This window comes from Pelodiscus sinensis, chromosome 10 (assembly GCF_049634645.1).
Source record: "Pelodiscus sinensis isolate JC-2024 chromosome 10, ASM4963464v1, whole genome shotgun sequence".
NCBI classification, from domain to species: domain Eukaryota; kingdom Metazoa; phylum Chordata; order Testudines; family Trionychidae; genus Pelodiscus; species Pelodiscus sinensis.
In genome coordinates, this window is record NC_134720.1 from 1,942,988 (window position 1) to 1,959,006 (window position 16,019).

The 16,019-nt window shown below is 49.4% G+C and overlaps 1 protein-coding gene across 8 annotated transcripts in view; it reads left to right on the forward strand.

Moving 5' to 3' along the window:
- The window catches only part of LOC102453010 (uncharacterized), a 26,969-nt gene continuing 10,950 nt past the window's right edge, over positions 1-16,019 (forward strand). For 3 of the 8 annotated variants that reach the window (XM_075937259.1, XM_075937261.1, XM_075937262.1), the window contains exons 1-7: positions 161-307; positions 905-1,031; positions 5,758-5,922; positions 9,269-9,386; positions 11,389-11,439; positions 12,556-12,633; positions 14,756-14,812. In XM_075937259.1, the coding sequence (XP_075793374.1) occupies positions 253-307; positions 905-1,031; positions 5,758-5,922; positions 9,269-9,386; positions 11,389-11,439; positions 12,556-12,633; positions 14,756-14,812 (651 nt within the window). In that variant the 5' untranslated portion in view covers positions 161-252. The other 5 variants (XM_075937263.1, XM_075937260.1, XM_075937265.1 and 2 more) reach the window with 5 other exon arrangements.

Below are 16,019 nucleotides of genomic sequence, written 5' to 3' on the forward strand. Positions count from 1 at the left end.
CGGAGACACACGTGACCCAGGACCAGACCCACTGTAGCTGCGGCGATGACTCAGACATGTAGCTGAGCCACTGGGAAAATGTGGCAAAAGCGGTTCCCGAATTACTCCTGGCAGATGACATGACATGACTGAAAACAAGGTAGCGCTGGAAATGGCGGACTCCCTCGTGGCGCCGGGGTGTATCAAGTCTGCCCATGTCTTGCACGATGCATCCAGGACAGTGGAAAAGGCATTGCAAAAGGGACTGCGGGGATGAAAAGCCCGGGTGTGCGCTGTCCCATGGTGGGATCCTGTTGCTTTCCACCCGGTAGGATACGTCCCAGCAAATCCCTCTCAGATTCTCCTCTAGACTCTTGTGTAGCCTGCGCCTTTTGTCTAGTGTCTCTGGGCATCGCTGGGGCTTTCTGCAGGGCAAAGTGTTCTGGGGAGCATCTGACGCAGCGGAAAGCGGGCGGGAAGGGGAGGCCGGAAGGTGGTGGTAGGACAGGAACATGGCTGCTCCCTGGGGGAGTGCCTCCAGTGGATGAAGGGAAAAGAGATGGAGAAGGGCTGGCATTTCCAGGAGGTTGGGAGCCAAGGGAGCGTAAGGTCATGGTGGGAGTGGCAGAGAGCCTGGAAGGAGGAAGTCCTACACAGATGGTGCTTCTTCAGGAAGTCCACAGTGGGTGAATGCTTGGGTAGACAAGGGGGAGAATATGGAAGAAGATATCAGCAGTGGCTAGGGGTCAAGAAAGGAGGGGAGGAAACGCAGTGGGACTCAAACGTATGCAAGCCCAGAAAAGGAAGATGAGGCGAGCAGGGGGTGAAATGTAGGAACGGAAGGGAACAGAACAGAGACTCGTCATCACATTATTTGGCTTAGATCTGGGAAGCACAGGCATTGGTCCTGTTATTTATATTCCAGGCGCAGACACAGGGTCCCAAACAAGCTCACAACTCTGTTGTGCCAGGCACCACAGCACACATACCGTCCTGGAGGGCTTGGAGTCTAAACCGACAACCCCCAAAGGGCAGGGAAGTAGAGGCATAAGGTGAGGAAGCAACTTGGTTAAGGTCGCAGAGGTAGAGCCAAGAATAGGACCCTTGTTTTGAATGCCCTGGCCTTGGATCATGCTGCCGGGAGGCACATACAGCAGGGGAGAACTAGACTGCCAACTGCATAGGTTCAGTTCTAATTCTAAAGTATTAAAGAGAAATGATCGTTGCCTGCAGATTTCTGGAGTCCCTGCAGCTGCCGGTGAAGAAACAGATCATTCCTGGTACGTGACACCCCTTATTGTGCTAACTCTGCATTTTGTCAGCCTGCAGACAAGCCCTCCTGGCACTGTTCTACTAATCTGGCTGCCCCTGGAAGCTCATGGTTGAAGCTACCCTGATTTCTCAGCCTGTTCCCCCCATCCTCTCATTCACCCCGCTCCTCTCTGCAGAACATTGTCGGGGGTTGCAGCTTTCCATCACACGCAAGGAAATTGGGGTAGTGGAGGTAAATCACTAACGATCTATCTCTCCCATCTCTTCCCCTCCAGTGGTCTGCTCATTTGCATACTTTAATTCTATTGGTTAAACACATGCCCCACCCCTTTTCGCTTGTGATATATAAAAACCATTCTCTTTAGAGGTTTGTATCCCATGCTTTTCCTTGTATTAGCTGACTGTCTCCATAATATTTAAGAGCCTTTGATTCATATTCTTAGCGGCATCCCCCTTTACAATAGGTTGGAACAGAACCGTAAAGCGATGGCGTCTGGACATAGTTCAGGGTGCACAAAATCAAATTTATAACTGAGCATTATTAACTGGCCGTCCATGTCTTGGACCGGACATAAACACACGCGGCTAGCCAAGAAGCCATATTCCACATTGGCATCATACACCGAACGTGTTTTATGGCCAGGAAATATACCGGGAGGAGCACATCTCAAGTTGTGCAGTTGCTATTCAGCTGCATGGTGTGCGTGTAAAGTGGAGTGGTTTATTCTCAATTAAAAAACACACAAATCTGAGAGCTTGTGAGAAATCCAAAATTTGCCTTCCCTTAATATTAGTCTTTTAGGCTGGGCTTTTCAAAGGAGCATCCACTGAATTTCACTCACACTGTTTGGAAAAATGCAGAAAATTAAAATTGAACTAAATCCCAACATCCTAACAGCTGCAGTGACCCCTATAATGTCCTTGCCCGCTGTCTCTGAGGTTTCTAAGTAGCCATGTCTCAGGCTGCACTTACTTCTGGCAACTCACCGAACACGCGCCTCGAAAGGCTTTGGAGACTCGGTGTCTCTTGGCTCCGAGTCGGGGCCAGGTACCACAGTGCGGTCCTGGAGCTGTAGACCTGACTATTGTTAAATTCTCCAGCACAGGGTGCATTCTGGGAAGAATTCCCAGCCCATGTGAATTCCCAGCCCACATCTTGAATACTGTGTACAGATGTGGTCTCCTCACCTCAAAAAAGATATTTTGGCCTTGGAAAGGGTTCAGAAAAGGGCAACTAAAATGATGAGGGGTTTGGAACGGGTCCCATATGAGGAGAGGCTAAAGAGACTGGGACTTTTCAGTTTAGAAAAGAGGAGACTGAGGGGGGATATGATAGAGGTCTATAAAATCATGAGTGGTGTGGAGAGGGCTGATAAAGAAAAGTTATTTATTAGTTCCCATAATAGAAGAACTAGAGGACACCAAATGAAATTAATGGGTAGCAGGTTTAAAACTAATAAAAGGAAGTTCTTCTTCACACAGCGTGTTGTCAACCTGTGGAACTCCTTGCCAGAGGAGGCGGTGAAGGCTAGGACTATAATAGAGTTTAAAGAGAAGCTGGATAAATTCATGGAGGTTAGGTCCATAAAAGGCTATTAGCCAGGGGATAAAATGGTGTCCTTGGCCTCTGTTTGTCAGAGGCTGGAGAGGGATGGCAGGAGACAAATCGCTCAATCATTGTCTTCGGTCAACCCTCTCTGGGGTACCTGGTGCTGGCCACTGTCGGTAGACAGGATACTGGGCTAGATGGACCTTTGGTCTGACCCAGTACGGCCGTTGTTATGTTCTTATGTTCTTATGTGATCACTCAGACATAGAAGCTCGGCATGATAAAAACGGTGTTCGGAGGGAAACCAGCCCGCCCACCCTGCCTCAGAGAGGGAGTGGCTGCAATTAGGTCCAAGTTCACAGATGCCCCCTGTCATGATTATGAGGGTTAGCCAGCAGCCTGGGGATTAAGGGGTTAACTATACCTAGCCAGGTGGAGTGACCAGTAGGAATGTAGGTGGGACTTTCAAACTGGGACAAAGGAATTTGGGTTTTTTCCTTTCTCCCTTTTGTCTCTCTGAGTGAGTTCTCTGCAGCTACAGAGAGGGACAAGCATGTCTCTCTCTCTCTCCAAGACACCATTCTTCATTTTCTGTAAGTAGGGTAAAGTTTAGGTAGCTTCGTTAGGCTTTATTGTTTTAAGGGTTGCGTATGGGATCTGAGATCTGGCACTGCTTAAAAGATGTTTTGGCTTTTCTTTGTAACTAAGTTCTAGGCCCATGGAGTTTCTCCATGGCTACGTCTAGACTGGCCCCTAATTCCGGAAAAGTCATGCAAAGCAGGTAAGCCAGAATAGGGAAATCCCCCGCGGGATTTAAATAAACATGTCTGCCGCTTTTTTTCTGGCTTGGGGAAAAGCCGGAAAAAAGCGTCTAGACTGGCGCGATCCTCCGGAATAAAGCCCTTTTCTGGAGGATCTCTTATTCCTACTTGCAAGGCCGTCCATTCCTACTTGCAAGTAGGAATAAGAGATCCTCCGGAAAAGGGCTTTATTCCGGAGGATCGCGCCAGTCTAGACGCTTTTTTCTGGCTTTTCCCCAAGCCGGAAAAAAGCGGCGGACATGTTTATTTAAATCCCGCGGGGGATATTTAAGTCCCCCGCGCATTTCCCTATTCTGACTTACCTGCTTTGCATGACTTTTCCGGACTTAGGGGCCAGTCTAGACGTAGCCCATGAGTATATTTTGTTACCTTCCCATCTAGTCATTCTGCTTACAACAGGAATATTGTTGTAATAATAAAAGTTCTTCCCTTTCTTTTTATTAACCTGGCAGTGGTTAATTGTGTGCCCTGATTTTTATCTTAGGGGTGAGATTTCCCAAATGATCTTTCCCCTGATTTCTATATCAACATTTGGGTGGTGGCAGCGGAAGTTTTATTCCCAGGATCTAGGTTTTTAAGATTTTGGGGGAGGTTTTATACCAAAGCCTGGTAGATAAGGCTTTGGGGTACATTTGCTGGCCCCCACTTCTGCATTTATCATGCCAGAGTGGGGAAGGAGCCATGACACCCCCCACCAGCGGAGTGTGTTTGGGTTCCAGTGTGTGTGTGCCAGCCTCAGCTAAGATTCATCAAAGGCCAGTTATGTGGACTGGGTCACCCCAGCACCCCCCACACCCTTGCTGTCCCCTCAGGAACTCCACCGATAGCCCCCCTACGCTGCAGATCTGGTCTACTGAGGTCGCCCTGTGGTCATAGTGGCTCTCCTCTGGCATGCAGGCTGGCCAGGCCCCTCAACAGGCAGGAAGAAGGCTGTGCCTGCTCCTCCATAGGGCGGTACCCCATACGGCAAAGGGAGGTACGCCTCCTCCCACTGCCAGCCCTCTTAGCTGGCAACTCAGAGCCTCCATATTGCCCCATGTGGTAGGTAGGGGACCTTGGGGGTCTCCTAGCAACCGCCTGTTGGGGAAGAGAAGCCTTCTGCTGCCTGACACGCGGGTGTCACACCGTTGTAGGGGGTTGCCCAGCTATCGCGCGAGGTTGTATGGAATCCCCACAGCCAGCCCCGCGGCCAGGGGAAGGGTTTCCCAGCTGCTGTTGCCACGTTTCCTCACACAGGCCCTTCCAGGGCCTGAGGCACCTGTGGTGCGCGGTGAAGAGCAGAAATGAATGCCAGTGGAAGCAGGAGCCGGAACGAGTCAGAGGCTCTGGCAGTGAGCGGTTGTTCTTTGGCGGGGGGTCGCTCTCCTCTCCTCTCCTCTCTCCCACGCCCTGGCGCCTCTCTCCACACCGTCTTGCTTTCCTTTGTTCCGTATCTTCCCCCTTCTGCCTCCCCGCATTCAGCTCCTCTGACCACCCCATTCCTCTCCCTTCCTCCTCCACAGGCTTCTTCTTTTTGCCCCACCCCCACAGTCTCTTGCCGTCCCTCATCTGAGGCGCCCAACATTTTTCCTCACCTCCCTCTCCCCCCAAACTATCGATATTTTCCCCTCGGCCCCTCCCCGTTCCCCTTGAGTTCCATTTCCTGCCCCTCAAGTCTAGCCTCTTCCCCGAGCCCTGAGCATGGGGTCGGGTAAGACTCCTTTGGTCAGCACCTCCAGGCCAACCCACTACCACCTCCCTCTCTGAATGCCTCATTCACACTGTGCTCTCTCAGCCCTCTTCCCTTCTCTCCCGGGTGCCATCAGCAACCCTGGTTTTCCCTCAGGGCTTCCAAGCACACCAAGGGCAGCTTCCCATACACACAGATTCCCCCCATCATTGCACGGATCAGCCAGGGGCTGGTTAGACCTTCACTCTTCAGGATCTATGTCCCTAAATCATAGGTCACTCTCATTTCCTTCTGAAGTACAAGGATGTGGGGTTTTCAGGAGCATCCATGTGGTTTAACTCTCGCCCCTTGAGTACAATCAAACACATCGTTCTATGTCTCCAGGCATTTGCTGAACCCTCACCCGTGTGGTATCTGCATGGGGTTGAGTTTTCTGAGGCTACCATATTCTTTTGTACCCGTGATAGGGACATCTGGAGAGCAGCAAAAGATGACTCGGTCTTCCAGCACCAACACATAAACATCCTGCTGAAAGAGCAACTTCAACGTCTGTGTCAGGAAAGGAACAACATCAAAGCTAGCATTGGAGATGTAAAGAAAGCCACGAGCAGCATGGAAGCGGAGCTGAGCAGGTAAAGGCAAACATCCGGCGCTGTTAGATGAACAGCCAATCCAGTGATGATACACCCACGCTTACCAACAACTAGACAGGTCTTGACAGGACTTGATCTACACCTTCCCTGACGAGCTAAGAGAAGAGGGAAAATTTGGGAATAGTAGAAGCTCACTAGGTCAACAGGCCTATCACTTCCCCCTGCCTTTCGTTTCCTTCAATTAGTTTCAAGAGTATTTCCTGGACACTCACTTTTCTCTCAGGAAATGATGCCTTGAGCTGTACACAAAGACCACCAGGCCATCAGCCCATCCTTTCTGAGCAACAGTCTCACAGCGTCCCGGGCGTGTGCTCAGAGCATGCAGGAGATCAGGTCTGGGAGGGTTCCGATTGGAGAGTTAAGCTTCTCAGGGATTTCCGTCGGCATTGCGTAGTGCTGGGACTTCCTGAGAATCACAGAATCCTAGAACATTAGAACTGGAAGGGCCCTCAAGGGGTCATCGGGTCCAGTCCCTGCCTCATGGCGGGACCAAGCACCATCAGAGCTGGGCTCCTTCTCGTGGCCTATCCTGGCTGCTTCAGAGACAGGAGGAAGAACCCCTGCCGTGGGCCATGAGGGGAAGGTTTTCTCTTACCCGCTGGTATTTACAGGTTATTGACAAGCTGCCAAAAATCACAACTGGACTTGAGTCTCCTCTGCAGAGGTAGAACGGTCCCGTTTCCATCTTCCTGCACCTGCGGGCTCAGCACTGGGCACCAGGTCCATCAATGGCTATTAGCCAGGATGGGTAGGTCCCTAGCCTTTGTTTGCCACCATCTGGGAATGGGGGACAGAGCAGGGATCACTTGATGATTCGCTTTTCACTCCCTCTGGGGCACCTGGTATTGGCCACTGTCGGCAGACAGGACAACAGAGCTGGATGGACGTTTGGTCGGACCCAGCCTGGCCATTCCTATGTTCTTATGTTGTAATACTGCCCCCTTCACATCCCTAGGGTCCCCTGGCCTCAGCCCTTGCCGTCTGCTCCCGCAGCTTACAGGCAGAGCGGCCGGGTTGTAGGCTCCAGGAACAGGCCACCTGGGTTCACAGGCTGCTGCATCTTCACTCGGAGTCAGTGCGTATCAACACCCCGGGGGGTCCTGATGACCAACAATGTTGCTTATCCCTTACATCATGCCCTGCGAAAACCTTCAGTCCCCCAACTCACCCCACTGCATTGAACTGTTCACCCCATAGACTCCCAGCCCTCCCTTCTCACCCCACAACCCCCAACGACTCACACTCAGCCCCCTATCCAGCACCCACACATTCCTGGATACTCATCAGCACCCACCCCACATCTGTCCCCCTCCAGTGCAGTGCTCTGCTACCTGGGGAAACTCCTCTTGATTTGGGCTCCCCGACGGCTCTGTTCACTGCCAACGCCCGCCCACCCAGCCCACGTTTGAGTGACAAGTGGCTTGTGACCTGAGGTACGAGCCCACAGAACCGCTCAGGTTTGGCCTGGCTGCTCATGACATGACGAAGGGGTAACCAGGCCAAACCGGAGCTGTGCCCCTGGTCTCAATACCACTCCAGTTTGGCCCAACTGTCCCTCTGCCCATAGTGGTGCAGTGGAGCCAAATTTGAGGGAGTGGGGTGGTGGCCCCCTGTACTCGGTGACATGCTTGTGGACCTCTCCATCTAGCTGGACCTCATCACTTTGTGGGCCCTGGTGCAAATGCAGCACTTGGATTGCTACCGCTATGCCGTGCAACATGGATTGTGTTACCATAGGCAGGTGGCAATTTCTGGGTTATGTTGTGGGCAAGCTGTGCACTAGGATGTGCTCATTCACTTCATGCACGACCTGAACATCTCCATCCATTACCTAGGAACCAATCCTAGGTCATACAGTGAGAGCCCAGCTGCTTGTTAGAGATACATTCACACCAAGTCATTAATTACACTTGTTCTCCTCCTGTGCGCATTCGTGTTTCCAACTTCAGTTTAGATTAGCAATACATCATCTTGACAGACCATGATACCGGGCAGCATTTCACCAAAATTCCAGGCACGGGCAAAGCTGTGTCAGCAAACAGAATATTCTCCTGTCCAAATAGCGTCATGGACAAGAAAAGCTGGACGCTTATTGTGTCCCAGAGACCACATTCACCGTCTGGGTAGGAGGGAGAGTGCAAAAAGTGGAAGTTATAGTGGAGTAGATAGACCTACGAAAAGATTTTTGGAGCGATGTCGCCATAACACATGACACCTCTACCCACAGCTGGTTGGTTCTTTCTTTCCTCACTGTGTCTGACTAGAGCTTTCCAGCAAGAGCTCCCAAACTTTTTGCTGACTTCTCCCATTTTAATGAATTCTTATCTCCGGGAAATACAGATCGCAGTGAGGGCACCATTTGCAGAGCAAAGTGGCACTCTCCATGTATCATAATCACTAAGGGTATGTCTACACTACCCCGCTAGTTCGAACTAGCGGGGGTAATGTAGTCATCCGCACTTGCAAATGAAGCCTGGGAGGCGTACAGCTAATTTGGATTAGAAGCCTAATCCGAACTAGCTAGTCCGTGCCGCGTGTAGCCGCATGGCACGGAGTCCGAACTAGCCGGCATTTAAAAATGGCGCCGGCTGGCTTCATGCAAATGAAGCCCGGGAAATTCAAGTCCCGGGCTTCATTTGCAAGTGCGGATGACTACATTACCCCTGCTAGTTCAAACTAGCGGGGTAGTGTAGACATACCCTAAAAGAGAACGGTGAATCAAGATACACAACTCCAGCTACATTAATTAGGTAGCTGGAGTCGATATACCTTGGTTTGAGTTTCCCCACTAGCCCCATAGCCATCAGCTTCCCTTACTCCTTGCAGAAGCAGGAGTAGCAGCTGCCAATGGGGGCGCCCTCTGAGTGCAATTTAGGGAGTCTTAATTAGACTCGCTAAATCAAACTCCGGACGATCAATCGTGGCAGCGTTGATCTTCCATTTAGTGAAGACCTGGCCTCATACAGCATACAGGCAGAGTCATGCTGAGTGGCGTGACACAGCAACATCCACGCACAACCCCATTTGAGGATGGTGCGAACTCCTTTAAGAGTCACAAACCACCCTGTGGGAACTGATGCTTTTGAGGCTGAACATCAAAGGCACTTGTACGACTAAGGTAGCCTGCTTCTGAAACCTCCTCCCCTTTAAAGGATGCCGAAAGAGTCAGAACCACAAAGGATAAGCTGAAATGAAAAAATTAGTGTCACCCAGGGATTCACGCTCGAGCTCAGAATCTGTCCTTAGCAGCCCCATTACAACATTAGCACGCTTTGGATTATAATTTTATTGTCCTGAGTTTCTTCTCCCCCCCCGCTGCATCTAGGATAAAACAGGCAGAAACCATGAAAACGCTTTTAGAAGCAGAGCTCCAAACAGCCAAGAAAACTCTGGAAGAGGAGCATGTGTCAGCCTCAGAAAAGGAAATTCACCTGTGGAAGCTGGTAGTGTTCCATCGCACCTAATAATGGAATTATTCAACATTTCGAGTTTCAGTGAGATTCACAACAACAATGGCTAATGTTTTATTATTGTGTAGATTCCTCTCATAGGACACTGTGCTATTAACAGCAATCATATTGTAATTCCCTTACTAAAGGTGCCTCTGCTTATTTTCTGGAAAGACCCTGTGTGCTGCAATACAGCCTCACAGACTACAATTCCCATGAGCCCTTGGGAAAAATAGGAAGGAAGTGACTCTTGTGTGGGAGATGGGGGTTCTCTCCATATGCATGGGAAGAGAGGCCTAGCAGTCTGGGATTCTGCCCTTGGATTTTGGAACAAAAGGGAAGCCAGGCTGCTGTGGAGGAGTTTGATCCAGTCCAGAGGCTGTTAGGGTATGTCTACACTAGCTCCCTAGTTCGAACTAGGGTGGCTAATGTAGGCACTCGAACTTGCAAATGAAGCCCAGGATTTAAATATCCCGGGCTTCATTTGCATGTTCCCGGGCGGCGCCATTTTTAAATGCCCCGTAGTTCGAACTACCTGCCTGCGGCTACATGCGGCACGGGCTAGGTAGTTCGAATTAAAGCTCCTAATTCGAACTACCGTTAAACTTCCTTGCAGGAGGAATAACGGTAGTTCAAATTTAGGAGCATGGCAGAGCAGCTCTTCTTGAGCACCCGACGCCAACAACTGCTTCAGTCCTACAGTGCCCCTCCTCTACAGCCCTGCAACCCTCACACCCTCCTCTCAGGCTTTTAACCATCCACCGCCCTTATATTAGGAGCCTCATCTCACCTTCCCTCTGTGGCTGGTAGGGGGAACCAGGCCCTCCCGTGATACTGGGTTACTACAGCCAGGAGCTACTCCATCAGACACCTTCCTGCTGCCTCCCTGGACATCTCCCTCCCCTACCCATCAGAGGTCCCTCCCAGCGAGCTGAAAGGTTCATCTTTCTTTTGGGGCCAGGGGAGGACCCCAAGGATCAGTTAACTCTCCCTGGGCTTCCTCCTTGCTCCTCCCAGTGGCCCCTGGCTCTCTTGCCAAGTGAGGAACTCAGAGTCCCTCCCTCTGTCCCTGCAACAGCCTTCTGCTCCGAGCGTCCTCTTTATATAGCACCACCCACCTTCTCCTCAGCTGGGCGTCCTCCTTCATCCAGCCTGGCCCTGTCCCTTGCACCGAGCAGGTGGGTTAACTGGGCTCCAGCGCTTGTTAACCAATGTGGGGTTTATACGCCCCCTTCCTGCTCTCCAGTCAACAGCATCATCCCTGCTATTTGAAATGTCCCCCGCACCAGCACCATACCCAGCCTCCCGCGCTGTTCTGCTGATGTCCAGCCGCCTGGCACAGGACTCACAGGGCTGCCACCGTAGGTTGTGATCTGGGATGGAAGTCACCAGGGCAGAGGGCGAGGCAGGAAGATGGCCCCAGAGAGACCTTTTAGCCTCTCCGTCCTCTTTGGCCTCCTCTCTCCTCCCTTGGCGAAACAAGAAGAACGGGCTTGATGCAGCGCTGCACTACTCTGGTGTGACTCTTGGGTATCAGCGGTGCTACAGGGAAGTAAGCTGGAGTGCAGACGATCTGTTTTGTGGGGCAAGGAAACCACTAGAGGCTGAACCTCTCTAGTCTGGCACCCTCAGGACCTGACTCTTGCTGAAGTAGAGAATTTGCCGGACCACGGGAGGTCAATATTGTCTAGTGGCATCCCCAACCCTTCCACTGGGCGGTTAGAAGACATTTAGGGGCAAAGTAGAGCTAAATAACAGCACAGAACACAGAGCTGTAGACACACTTCATGGGACTGTGGGAAACTTGGCCGTGCCCGGGATACGTGGACATCTGGCTAATTCAAACTGCAGCAGACTCCGGAGGTTGCTGAACCAGAGAGTGCCGGACGAGAGAGGTTCAACCTGTAGTTCTAAATGAATCGTTCTCATCTCTGCCAGCAGCACCGCGGTGCCAGCCCTCTGCATTTCAACCAAGGTATCTTTGTTCCTCCCGCAGGAAAAGGACAATGAAGATTTACATGTGAGAATTCTCATGCTCTCGGAGGAGGTATGTAGGGAAAGCAAGTCGCGCCCCTTGGGGATGTTTCCTCTTCTCTCTAGCACAAAAGAGAAGCAGCTTGTCAGCATGTCTGTATACGGCCAGCAGATGTAATGCAGTCCAGGCACGCCCCGGAGAGGTCTGGAGGCAATCACGCACAGCAATGTGCTGAGCTGTGTTTGCAAATGAAATGGCTTCCCCGCCTCCTTGCCTTGTACCATTCATTCGGTTTCACCATCCATTCCCCAGATACCCATTACTGAGGCCTGCTCCGCTCCCTGACGGATTCCAACAGCAGACGGCGTCTCGTTTTTGGCTGCCCGGCCTCTCTTCCTATGGGAGGAAGGCTGCCCCTTTGGTTAAGGCAGAGCTCTGGCAACCTCGGCTTAATTCCAGCTCTTCTCTAGACTCCAGGGCTGTGTCTATATTGGCAAGATTTTGCTCAAAAGCAGTCTCTTTTGCACAAAATCTTGCCGCTTGTCTACACTGGCCACAAGTATTTGCGCAAGAACACTGATGTTTTACTGTATGAAATCAGGGCTTCTTGTGCAAATACTCTGATGCTCCCGCTCAGGGATAAGTCCTCTTGTGCGAGTGTTCTTGCGCAAGAGGCCAGTGTAGACAGGTAACATCAATTTCTTGCGCAAGAAAGCCCGATTGCTAAAATGGCCATCGGAGCTTTCTTGCGTAAGAGAGTGTCTACACTGGCACGGATGCTCTTGCACAAAAGCAAATCTTTTGTGCAAAAGCACATTCCAGTATAGACGCTCCCTTGCACAAATACTTTTAACGGAAAAACTTTTCCTGCCCTGACTTTTCCTGCCCTTGAGACCGTAGCTATGAAAGGAGGCAATAATCTCTCCTTTCTTCCACTCTGCCTTGTGGGTTTAAATCACTAGAAGGTTACCCGGCGTTGCCCGGGACCAGTGAAATTACTCCTGACCTATAGCAGGGTAAGTGTGAGGAGATCCATGGCTCAATCGTGGCTCTCACCTCTGTACGCTAGTGACTTCCATGGAGTTACACTTAGAGGAGGGTTAGGCCCATAACAGCTACGTCTGTTGGAAGAGCAATGACTTTCCTGGCTATGTGGAAAGGAAGAACAATGGCACCGTCTGATTTCAGATCTCCTCCCTGACCGGATCGAGAAGAGCCAGCCAGCACAGCCACATGCAGCTCTGGGCTCATGTCCATAAGCTACAGGTGAGTAGAGAACCAGCCAGCTTGAAACACAAATGGAGACGATTCACGTAAAGGTGGGGTTTGGAGTCAGGCACTGCATGGCTGCAAATGTCACTTTTCTCAGACCAAGTGAGTTAGGCGCCTAGGACCCTCTGAAATTCAGTAGGAACCTCTTTCCTCTGGGCCCTCGTTATATCTCAGCCCAGGGCCCCGCTCCTCATGCTGTTGCACCATTGATTTCAAATGAGCTCTGTTGATGCACAAGTTCAAGATCTGGGCCTATGCGTCTTTACTGCCAGATTTACCTGGTGTTGATGGGGTCCTTCACTCAAGTAAGATTTTTTTTCAAATAAAAGGAAAATGTACAAATGATTTCTTGAAAAAAAGAAGTTGTTAAACCTTTTTAGTATTTTTTTTTAATGGGAATTCCATCAAGTGTATTTTTTAATTCATCCCCATAAGTTCTGATATCCCTATAAACTCTTAGCATTTGCTAAGTTTTAACAAAAAAGGGCGATAGTCAATTTGGTTTCTAACAACATTTTCTTCTAGTTTCCAAACCTTAACTATTGATGTGGCTGTGCCAAAACACAGTGGGTGTGTCTAGACTACATGGCTCTGTCGACACAGCCATGTAAACTAGTTTACCTGACATAGTCAATGACGCAGGGATTTAAATAATCCCTGCTTCATTAAAATAAAAATGGCCATCGCGCTGTGCTGACAATCAGCTGATCCAGCACAGCACGGCAGTCTAGACGCGTATTGGTCAACAAGGGATGCCTTTGTCGACTGCTCCTTTAAACCTCGTTTCATGAGGCATAAGGAAGCGGTCGACAAAGGCTTCCCCTGTCAACCGATCTGCATCTAGACTGCCACGCTGTGCCGGATCAGCTGATTGTCAGCACAGCGTGGCGGCTATTTTTATTTTAATGAAGCAGGGATTATTTAAATCCCTGCGTCATTGACTATGTCAGGTAAACTAGTTTACGTTGGCTCCGTTGACGGAACCATGTAGTTTAGACATACTCAGTGTGACTCCAAATTTCTCTGTTTTTTCTGTAAGGTTGATTGAGAAGCAATTCTATTCCAGGTTCATTCTATTTTGCTGGCTCATCTTGGTTCCGTTTCTTTCAACATTCGCTCAGTTACGTCAGTTTTAAGGACTGTACTTGATTTGGTGATTCTGTCTCTTTTCTGTTTGGGTACGTCTAGACTACCGGGTTTTGTCGACAGAAGTTTTGTCGACAGTATCTGTCGACAAAACTTCTGTCGACAAAGAGCGTCCAGACACATTGAGTTCTGTCGAAAAAGCAAGTTGCTTTGTCGACAGAACCCTGTAGTCTAGACGCAACCCTACAGGCAATAACACCTTCTGTCGACAGAACTCTGTCGACAGAAGGTGTTATGCCTCGTAAAATGAGGTATACCAGCGTCGACAAAACTGCTGAGTTCTGTCGACGTTATGTCGACAGAACTCAGCGGTAGTGTAGATGCTGGTATAGTTTTGTCGACAAAAGTCCACTTTTGTCGACAAAACTCAGTAGTCTAGACACACCCTTTTGGTTTTATGAGACACAAGCCCACACCAAGCACATCCTGTTTTCCTGGCACAGCCAAACCCTTACACTGCTTTAAGTTATGATAACAGGAAGCTGTATATCTAATTTGGTAGTCTTAGCTCTTACAGTTTAGGAGAAGTTCTTGATCAAACAGACAAACACACAAACTCTCTAAAATATATACAGGTTGAACCTCTCTAATCCAGCATTCTGTGGTCTGGCAACCTCCGTGGTCCGGCATGATTTTATTTAGACAGATGCTCACTTATCATGGGTGTGGCCAAGATTCCCGTGTTCCCATAAAGTTTGTTTACAGGCACCAGTCCTTTTGGTAGCTTTCATGAACCAGTTTGGTTATGAACTTAAGAGAGAAAAATCTAAAGCTGTGTCTTGGTCAGCAAGCATGATGGGAGCAATATTGTCCTCTCATACCACTGCTGTGGATCCTAGAGGGTGGTTCACCCTTCCCTGGGGTGCATGGAAGTGAATGGTTTGGGGTGAGAGGGGAGGGAATATTGGCTGGGAAGTTGTATGATCCAAACATACTCATAGAACATTTGTCTCCTATTGTCTCCTATTAGAAAAAGCTCCAGGAATCCAAACTGGCTTCTGATGCAGAAGATGAGATTTTCAGAAAGGTACAGTAAACTCATTTAGGTAGGCATTAATTATTTAGGCGAGGGAAGGATCAGGCCCTCTGACAGGGAGAGGGCAAAGGGGGATATTGCCCCAGGCCAAGGCAAATCAAAATCTATCAGGTCCATTAGGAGGCATGTTAATGTATAGACAGATCAATATATACTAGTCAATATGGGTGTGTCTAGACTACAGGGTTTTTTTGAAAAAAGTGGCCTTTTTTTGAAAAAACTTCCCCTGCATCTAGACTGCTGCTGCGTTTTTTGAAAGTAAATCGAAAGAATGCGGCAGTTTTTTCGACCGTGAAAAACCTTGTTTTACGAGGAAGAATGCTTTTTTTTGAAAGTGCTCTTTCGAAAAAAGGCACTATGTAATGCAATCTGTGCTTTTCCGAAAGACAGCATCCAGACTGAGGCTACGTCTAGACTACGAACCTCTTTCGGAAAAGAGCGTCTAGACTGCAACCAGTACTTTCAAAAAAGGAAGCCGCTTTTTCAAAAGAGAGCACCTAGGCCATCTGGATGCTCTCTTTTGAAAAAGCACAGTTTGAATGACATAGCATTTTTTTTTGAAAGAGCACTTTCGAAAAAAGGAGTTATTCCTCATAAAATGATGTTTTCCGTGGTTGAAACTGCTGCGTCCTTTCGATTTACTTTTGAAAGAACGCAGCAGTCTAGAAGCAGGGGAAGTTTTTTTGAAAAAAAGGCCTCCTTTTTAAAAAAAACCCTGTAGTCTAGACACATCCTGCCTGGGTGCTCTCTTTCGAAAAAGCAGCTTGCTTTTTCGAAAGGACTGGTTGTAGTCTAGATGCTCTTTTGCGAAAGAGGCTTGCAGTCTAGATGTAGCCTACATTACAAGCTTAATTTGATCCAGGTAGAACTGGGTCTCAGCTGGGCCTTCAGTACAAGCTACTACTGCCGGTATGCAATAGGAAGGACATTTTTGGAACATGGTAAAGCCAAATGAGACCTAGAGAAAACAATCAACAGCTCCGTTTCTCACCTAGCCTAAAAACACAGCGCAACTGTGGGTGCAAGTCAACAGCATCACTTCACAGAACCGGAAGGTCCCTTTCTCTCTCTCATCTCTCAGAGCACAGCCTTTACTTAAAGGCCCATCCTTGCCAGAAAGCTGTTGATTGACTGGAAGGAATTCAAAGACTTGCATTACTAAGAAACAGCTTGTTTACATATACATAGCTTGTCTCAG